Source organism: Apium graveolens, chromosome 9, assembly GCF_009905375.1.
Source record: "Apium graveolens cultivar Ventura chromosome 9, ASM990537v1, whole genome shotgun sequence".
Lineage (NCBI taxonomy): Eukaryota > Viridiplantae > Streptophyta > Magnoliopsida > Apiales > Apiaceae > Apium > Apium graveolens.
In genome coordinates this window covers 20929843-20940080 of record NC_133655.1, presented here as the reverse complement: position 1 = coordinate 20940080, position 10238 = coordinate 20929843, and the positions used below count along the sequence as shown (strand labels likewise).

At 32.6% G+C, this 10238-nt stretch overlaps 1 protein-coding gene across 1 annotated transcript; it reads left to right on the top strand.

Annotated features, from left to right (window-relative positions):
- The first annotated feature begins 9303 nt into the window (after positions 1 to 9303).
- Positions 9304 to 9951, top strand: LOC141685092 (uncharacterized). Its single transcript, XM_074490218.1, has one exon. The coding sequence runs from the start codon at positions 9304 to 9306 to the stop codon at positions 9949 to 9951; it is 648 nt and encodes a 215-aa protein (XP_074346319.1).
- The last annotated feature ends 287 nt before the right edge of the window (positions 9952 to 10238 follow it).

Sequence of the window (10238 nt, the reverse complement as noted above, 5' to 3'; positions counted from 1 at the left end):
CGCTAAGTAAAGAAGACAAGCTGGAGTGGTTACGTTGGAAAATAGGTTTTGAAGGTCTATTTGTAGTGAACCCAGTGGGGAGAAGCGCGGGATTAGCTCTTTTTTGGAGGAGAAAGACCAAGTCGAGGTTAAGGGGGATTCAAATAATCATGTCGATGTGATTACACACGTTGAGGGCATGGAACCATGGCGATTGACAGGTTTTTAAGGAGAGCCTGGCAGAGTTCTGAGAAGCAATACTTGGGATATTCTTCGTGTTTTAGCTCGAGATGGTAATCTACCGTGGTGCATAATTGGGGACCTTAACAACACGGTTTCTCGTGAAGACAAACGAGAGGGTACTCAGTATCCTAATTGGCTTATTAAGGGTTTTAACGATATTTTGTTGGAGGTTGGTTTAACTGATTTGGAGCTGATAGGACATCCACATACATGGGAGAGAGGAAGAGATTCTGAGGAATGGATAGAAGTTCGATTAGACAGGGCATTGACATCGAGCTCGTGGTTGTCTATGTATCCTGTAGCAAAATTATATAATCCTGAGGGTTGTCCATCGGATCACAGCCCAATTCTTCTGGTTCCCAGAGAAGCAGTGCAGCAAATAGATCCAAGGCGATTTAAATTTTAAACGCATGGCTATCTGAGCCCATGTGTCGTCAGTTAATCAAAGATGGTTGTGAGGGAAGTTTAAATACCAGTATTCAACAAAAAGTACAACATTGTGGGGAAGTCTTGGTTGTTTGAGGAAAGGAAATTACAGGTAATTTTGGAAGCAGGATAAAGAAGTGTAAAATGGAGCGTAAACGACTTCGAAATAAATCGAACATGCTTCCTAGAGACAGATATAAGGAGGTAAAGAAAGAAATGTTTATTATTCTGGAACAACAAGAAGTCTTCTGAAGACAAAGATAAAAATAATTGTGGCTGCAATCGGGGGACCAAAATAGCAAGTTTTTCCATGCTTTTGCTAGTACAAGAAGGGGGACAAATCAAATTCACAAGCGGAAAAATGAAGTCGGGCAGTGGGTTGATTGGAACACGAGTTTGGCAGACTTGATAACATCGTACTACACAGAGTTGTTTTCAACATCACAATCTAATTGGTCGACTGTAGTGGATTGCATTGAGACAAAAATCACTTCTGTTAAAAATGCGAAATCATTGAAACCAATAGCACCGGAGGAAGTAAAAAATCTCTTTTCCATATGCACCTGAATAAATCACTCGGGCCAGATGGAATGACGCCAGCTTTCTTTCAAAGGCATTGGGATATAGTTGCTAAGGATGTGATTAATCTGGTGAGATATTTTTTCTTAACTGGAGATATGTTACAGGGGCTAAACGCGATGAATGTAGTGCTAATCCCAAAGAAAAAAAATTCTACTTTGATTGGTGATATGAGACCGATTTCTTTGTGTAATGTTCTGGTTAAGATTATCACAAAAGTAATTTCAAATAGATGAAAGGGATGCTTGCTGGTGTGGTGACAGAAAATCAAAGTGCATTTATACCAGGACGGTTAATAACAAGCAATATAATGATCTCTTTCGAAATCATGCACTACTTGGAACGAAAGCGTCGAGGGAAAGAAGGTTGTATGGCACTGAAATTAGACATGTCCAAGGTATATGATCGAGGGGGTGTTGCAGAAATTGGGTTTTCGTAGTTGGTGGATTCACTTAATTCTTCAGTGTGTGACTTCAGTTACGTATACAATAACACATGGTGGTCGAGAGTTGAACCAAATTATCCCCACTCGAGGTATACGTCAGGGGGTACCCGATTTCTCCTTACTTGTTTATTTTATGTGCGGGAGGTCTTTCAGCTGTTATTAGAAGGTATGAGACGCTTAAAAGACTTCAAGGCATTCAGGTATATAGGCAAGCTCCTCGTATCTCTCATATGTTATTTGCAAATGATGTTTATTTGTATTGTAAGGCAAATGAGGAGGAGGTCTCCCAAGTTCTGAATCTGTTAAATAGTTTTGAGGTTGCATCAGGGCAGAAAATAAATTTATCGAAGTCCTCAGTGCTTTTTAGCTCGAATATAATCCAGTCGAATAAGGAGAATATTTGTCAACTTCTGCAGATGGATGATGCTGTAGATAGAAGTACGTATCTGGATTTACCAAATTGGTTGGGAAGGAATAAGACATCAGTGTTGAGTTTTTTGAAAGATAAGGTGTCTAAATATAGTCAAAGTTGGAGGGGCAGTTTAGTTTCGCAGTCAGGGAAGGAGATTCTTATCAAATCGGTGGCTCAAACTACTCCTCGTTATGCTATGAGCGTGTTTTTGTTGCCTTAGAATTAACAAAAGATATTGAAAGGAGTTTAACAAAATATTGGTGTAACTCTAATCCTAAGAAGGTCAAAGCTATACACTGGTTGGGTTGGGAACAGCTGTGTCGCCACAAATCAACAGGAGGTATGAGTTTTAGAAACTTGAGAGATTTCAATCTGGCATTAATTGGAAAACAGGGCTGGAGATTTATTTCACGACCAAATAGCTCATTCAGTAAGGTGTTTAAGGCGAAATACTTTCATAAGGTCTCGTTTCTTGAAGCTGAGCGGGGTAATAATTCCAGTTATATTTGGAGAAGCGTGTGGGAAGCTAAGTCGGTCGTGTTTGCTGATCTTAAATGGTCGATTGGGTCAGGAGAAAATATTATGATTGTAGGTCGGCCTTGGTTATGTGACAATATTAATCTGTATATCATGACAGACTCGAGTTTATTAGGAAATTATAAAGTATCGAACCTTTTTGTATGCATAGTAAGGATTGAGATATATACTTGATCAGAGATATGTTTGATCCTCGAGACCAGGTTTGTATCTTGAATACAAAAATTAACACAGAAATAGGGGATGATCAGCTATACAGGTGTAAGGAGAACTCAGGGGTATATTAAGTTCGTAGTGCATATAGACTTCTTCAGGTGCAAAAAGGCTTATGGCGTGACAATGATAATAAATAGTTTATGGCGTAAAGTATGGCGAATTAAGGCTCCAACAAAGGTTCTTAATTTCATTTGGAGGGCTTTATCTAATTGCATGCCTATAAGAAATCAGTTAGTTCAGAAGTTTGTTCCAATTCTGAATGTGTGCCCTTTTTGTAGTGGTAGTGGAGAAACAGTGATGCATGTGCTAGTAACATGTCCAGTAGCAAGCCGATGTTGGATGCATATAATTCTGGATTTTTAAGTGGGTGATGAAGGTGAGTTTTCAGTCTGGTTACATGGTGTTCTTGAACACAATTCTAAATTCAGGAGAGCGGAGATGGCCACAATATGTTGGCCTATTTGGAAAGCCCGAATGAGCTGGTTTGGAATCAAAAGCAGTCTCACATAAAAAATATTGTACAGTCAGCAATGCAGTACCTTGGAAGCTGGAGAAATGACCAGGTCACTACAGTAAAATTACGGTTCTTTAATCTTGTTTCAGGTGAGAAAACTCATTCTTGGGTCAAGCCGCATGCAACAATCAAGGTAACAGTTGACGCTCCCATTTTTAGTCGTCACAATGCTTTTGGTATTGGTATGGTGGCTAGAGATTCTAAAGGAGCTTTAATAATTTCCAGATCTGCAAGTTTCAAAGAACATGTTCGAGCAGAATATGTAGAGGCAGTTGCAATCAGAGAAGCACTAAGTTGGATCAAAGAAAGAAATTGTCCAGAAGTGATTGTTGAGTCGGACTGTTTAGTGGTGACACAGGCAATCAACAGTAAGGCTAAAATGATCTCCCTGTTTGGTCGAGTCATTCAAGAATGTAGAGGCATGCTGAGTGAATCACACAATTTGAGTGTTATTTATCAGACGGTGAATCACACAATTTGAGTGTTATTTATCAGACGGCTGCACAACTAATGGTTAGGGAGTCATATTCATTTACGGGCCGAGTTATCAGTAGGAGTGATGTTCCTACTAATCTGAGTAGTATCTTATCAATTGACTTGAATGAGTAATAATATTGAGATTTTGTTGTTAGAAAAAAAGATTTGTATCGAATATTATTTCGTAAATTATTAAATTTTTATTTGAAAATAAAATTAAAAAGTTAAACTTTACGTACAACTTAAAATGTGTGCTATAAAAAACAGTAAAGTGAGTGTAACGGATCAGTATTATCCGGCCAAAAAGATTGTACTGTATGTCGATTTTGTCATATGATATAAACGCGAAGGTAAATTTTATTTAATTTAAAATTTGATTTATTTGGAAGACAAAAGTGCCAATAAGCCTTTCACTTTGTATACGTTTGATGTTAATTGAATATTACCATCTCCGTAATCATAATTTAAAGAACACAAGTTGACTTGGAATAAAAATTCCATAAAAAAGTTTGACTTGGGAGGGCAAATATGAGGGGGGTGACAATGAAAGGAAGATTGCACAGCATGGCAACTTCTAATAATGCCATTTCGCCGTCGGTGCTGCCGGATCACCCCCATTCTAGCCTTGTGCGCATATATTTTTTCTTTCTTAGTGGTTGAAACTACTAACTTTACATTACACAAGTCAAACTACTTTCTCACCGATTGTAATTGAACAACCATATATTACATGTCTGTTTCACATACATTAGTATTTAGTAGTGCCCTTTTTCAATTGAGCATAGATACATGTCCTACTTAATTCATATTATCAACAGATTATAAAACAATACGAATTGTTTAATAAATTCCTTGAAGGTGGCATATTTCGATCATCTCCCATCTCCATGCTAAAAAGTAAAACGGTTTTTATATGAATAATAAGATATTATTTGACAAATTTTGATTGATTCTTCAAACATAAATTTTACAAATGCTGATAAAATTCTTGCATACACGTCAATTTCATTAATACAAATAAGTCAAATACTCAAACTCGTTAAAATTAATGCTTATTGTATATTCACTAAACAAACCCAACCTAAAATGGTTGAATATAATAATGGACAGTGAATTTTAGTGGGGAAGTTTAATATGGAGTCCAATAAAACTATTTAAAATTAAGATAATGTAGGGATTTTTGATTGGACAAATATAGTCTAACGAAATATGATTATCTATTTTTTTGTTAAGGAAATTAGAAAGATGGAATGTAATTTATTTTACATCTTTTTTTAAAATTGCCACCTAAATTATTTAAACTAAGAGTGTTCGATTACTTGCTCGTAGTAAATTAATTAATTTGATACATCTTTTACTTGGACATACTTATCTCATAAATAATAAATAAAGGAAAATCTATAGAGCCAAAATTCTTTTTTATCAAAAATTAACCTTAACGTGGATAGCGAGCAATAGTTCTTAAAATAATCTATAATATATAAAGTATATAAATATACGTGCACGAATTAAAACAGGTGATAGGTCATCCATATTATTTAGTTAAAGTTTTCAAAAATTTTGAAAATATACTTGGGGTAAAATTGGATATTCATGTGTTCAAGTGTCGTATCATTTTATTTTTAGTGTGTTCAAATTTAACTCTGGGATTATATTATTCGGATACGAACTGATTTCGGGTATAGGAAAACCGGATTCAAACAAAATATGAGACGGTACAATATTTTTGTTTTCTAACCGGATAGTTTATGATCCACCGGATACGAGTAAAATTTGATCCACTAACATTAAATGTAATTTTTATTTCAACTATTTATCTGAATATCATTTAATATAAAATAAATATAATACTATAAAATAATAACAAAATAAGTCATACTTTTTAGGAAAATTAAAACTTATATAAGATATATTCATAATTAAAAAATGAGTATTCACTTACAAATATAATGGGTTAAAAAATAATATCTCCATATGGGGTCAAATCAAATATAAGTCATGGTTGATATTTTGATAGTCATGGTTGATATTTTGATATTCGGGTAAAATAACTGAAAATAATATGAGACCTAATTTGAGCGGGTATAGGAGTGCTAATATCCGAAATCATTTTTATTCGGACTTAATTTTTTTATCAAATTTGAATCATTTACAAAATAAATATAAAACATATATTATATTTTCAAGTCGAATATAAACCGAGATACCGGATAGACCCGAGTATACCTGATTACTCTAAAATCATTTAGGTCAATGTCGATACAAGATGTGATAATGTCAATATCAATATGTGGCACAAGCATCATACGTTCAGGTTTATAATTAAATATCCTAGTTTTTTATAAAAAAATGTATATCCGAGTTAAAGAGTCAACGGATTTACATTTACTTAGTCAAAAACAAAAAAATCACGAGAAATTTATTAAGGAGAGTATAGATTATTTGATAAATAAAGGGAACTTTTTAAATTCAAAGTTGCTATACTGACCTATGAGAAAAAGTTCAAACAAATTATTCACAAGGAGAGAATTTCATTGACTCGTTTAAATAAATCAGCGGAGACGAGGCATTTCGGTTGCATAATTGATGATTGTCCATCTTTTTTGCCAAGCGGTGAGATGGGGTTGAAGTTGGCCCAACAAATATCTCCGTAATCCTTTGAATATTATTATGTTCTATAATTCGTAAATATTTAAGTTGGAGATTTATGAGAAAATAATATTTTTTATATTCAAACTTCAATATATGTGTAATTATATATTGTAATTTTCAAATTTTATTTTTTTAAATGAAAAAATAAAATATTAACTGTTAAAAATATATGAAATAACTAGTCCGTTTGAATTAATTTAAAATACATTATACTTTAAACTGAGTTATGATTTATATCAATAAATTACTTTTTAATTTATAGGTGATCCCCATTTTAACTAAACCGCCTATAACACATAATCTGCACCAATTTTTAACTAATCTGAACCGAAACCGATATATGATTTTCAGTACAGGTTTAACTAATTTAAAAATTGTGCACCTTAGGTTAGTTTCATTTTAATATTAACAAAACTAATCACATTTACTTACACACATATTTTAGTTTTGTATATATGATTAGATAGAGTAGGGTAATTATATTTTATAAACCATAAACTATATAGTTGTTAGAGTAAGTTCAATGCAATGTTATAAAGTGGTGTCATTTTTATAATTTGAATTCAAATGTCAAAAATTTCAACTCCAAAAGAGTTCTATAGTTAAATGTAAATATGTATTTTTGGTTCTAAATTTGAAACTACATTTATACATCTAGCCACATCATCATATTACTACAAATGAGATGCTTGTTGTTGTACTTTAAATGAAACTTAGGAGAAAGTGACAAAATTTAAGTAGATTAGGAAATATTTGGTTACAAAATACATCTAATATTGGAGTTAAAGTTTTGTTTTAGCACCAAATACGCTTTTTGATGCCAAATTATAATAATAGGTATAATTATTTTGTATCTTGTATTGGACTTGCTCTTAAATTTTATCAAATATTTAATTATTATCTTATCAGATATATACACACATATATCAATTATGAATTACTTTTGTTAAATAATGTTTAAAGAATTTTGTATTATTTTTTGTATCAAACATTTGTTTGTTACAGCTAAATTAATCATGAGGTTATTAAGCGATAGTCATTTACGATTAATAGCAATGATTTGCTTTAATATGAAGGAATGCCTGTTTATAATAAATTACATACATTTTTTAAAAAAAGATAAATTTAAATACGTGATGTATTATTTTATTTCTCAAATTTATTAATCAAGATACATTGTAAATTGTCAAAACTCGCTAGTTTAAACTACTAAGGGGTCATTTGGCAAATCTGAATCATTTTTATCTGAAGGATTAATATTTTTGAATAATCTGAACGAATTCAAAATCTGAATGTTGAATGAATAATATTATTTGGCATGTAACTTCTTTCTGAAAGATATATTTTTCTGATAATTATAGAAAAATAAAATATTAAACATTACGAATTTAAAATTTAAGATATTGTATTATTAAAATCATGTGCACGTACTATGAATGAATAAATTAAAAACTATTCATTATAAAAAATAAAAAATATGTGTTAATACAAATACATGTATTTTAAATTTTAAATAAATAAAATATAGATGCGAGTAATAAAAAATTGAAGTATAGTAATAAAATATGTGTTAAATTTATTTTTCGAGATAAAAATAGTTTATTATGAAAATGATAAAATGCAGGGTACAAAATTTTAAAATATATAAAAATGCCAGTAGACAGAGGAGAATAGAAGATGATAAGGATAGCCTGCCTAACTTTATTTGAATGGCTCAGTTGCAAAATTTCGTGTGAATGATTTAGTGAAATATGAATCGTTCAAACTTCAAAGTGATAATTTTTTTAAACAAATGAGCTGATTGTTAGAATCGGTCAGACGAGCCTTCATTCAGCAATATTCAGCTATAAAGCTATAAACAAATGAGGCCTAAAACTGAATCGAGTAGTTTATTTTTGATGAGTTACTAGTGAAAAATTGCTTGAATTTTTTTAAGAATGGTTATTATATAATTTGATTTCGATTTGATGTCTAATTTCTTAAGCCGAACCGCGATCCCTAATCTACAGGGGCTACATTTATATTGCTTCAATTAAATTTATATTGTTACTGTTAAAATATTTGAATAAATATAAAGTGATTGTCAAAGCGTATCGAGAAAATCTCTCAAATCTTACTGAGGAAGACTTGCACAGCTTCTTAAGAAAGAAACTTAATCAGGAAGACTTGTAAAACTTATCGAGAAAGACTTGTAAAGCTTATCAAGGAAGTTTTGTAATACTTAATGAAAAATATTTGAATAGCTTACTTAGTAAGACTTGTAAACCAACTACTATAAATAGCTCATTTAGCTAATGAAATGAGATACAACTTTCTCTCCATATCTTCTATTCTCCTATACTTCCTATACATTAAACATAATTAATATTTTCAGTCAAGGTTTATAACACGTTATCAGCATGAGTCTCTGCCAACTGAAATTTTATTCTCGAAAAAGCTACGACTTATTCTGACCCACGAGTTTTTGCCGACTAAAGCTTTATTCTCGAAAGACCTACGACTTATCCTGACCCACGAGTCTCAATCAACTAAAACTATTTCATAAAAAGGTACGATTTCTTTTACTCATTTTATTCTAATTATTATTACATATTTATTTATGTTACTGATTGAAATCTATAAAGATGGCTATGCCGTCAAATAATATTATAAAGATTGCTCTACCGTCAAGTAATACTACTATAAAGATGGCGTTACCGTCAAGTAATAATCAAAAGTTTTCTGGCCGGCTATGTCATCGTAACTTTTGTATAAAGTTATTATTTCAACTTGTCTGTTTAAATATTATGTGACATATTATATCTTATTTAAAATATATTTAGAATGGCGAATCTTGCAATATTAGAGTTTGTTGCCTTCGATATTTCAGGGAATAATTATTTATCATGGGTCCTTGATGCGGAATTACTCCTTAGTGCTAATGGCTTAAGAGATACTATTCACCCAGAAAAAATCCCAACTGTTGAACAGAATGCAAAAGCAAATATCTTTCTTAGGCATCACATCCACGAAGATCTAAAATCTGAATACCTCACTATCAAAAATCCACTCACCTTTTGGAATAAACTCAAGGATAGATTTGATCACCAGAAACTTGTTCACTTGCCATCTGCCCAATATGACTGGATTAATTTGAGGTTACAGGATTTCAAATCTGTAGCTGAATATAATTGTGCTATTTTCAAGATAAGCTCAAAATTAATTTTATGTGGTGAAAATATTACTGATGCTGAAATGATTAAAAAGATCCTCTCAACCTTTCACCCCAACACTATGATCCTAGCTCAACAATATAGGGTGCGGAATTTCCAGAAATATGGCGAGCTGATATCTCTCCTTCTTGTGGCTGAAAAGAATAATGAGTTGCTACTGAAAAATCATCAAATACGTCCCACAGGTTTTGCCCAGTTACCTGAAGTACATAACACGTCATTCCTGAAGAATGAACGTGGGAAAGGGCATAGAGGATAACGAGGTTATGGACGAAACTGTGGACGTGGAAATTTCCATGGTCGGTTTCGCAATCAATATTATTCTGGCCACCTGAAGTGGCAACGTGATGGCTACAACTCTGGCCACCAGAAATTGCAACGTGAAGTGCCAAATAAAAGAAAGGCACCCCAAGAAGGAGAGAACCGAGGCATCTGTCATAGGTGCGGATCTGAGGGGCACTGGCAACGTACTTGTCGCACACCCAAACATCTTGTTGACCTCTACGAGTCATCCAAAATGAATAATGGAAAGAGAGTAGAAACCAA

What these genes read in the sequence shown, in the direction of transcription:
- LOC141685092 (XM_074490218.1), top strand. Translation starts at nt 9,304, where the DNA reads ATGGCGAATCTTGCAATATTAGAGTTTGTTGCCTTCGATATTTCAGGG.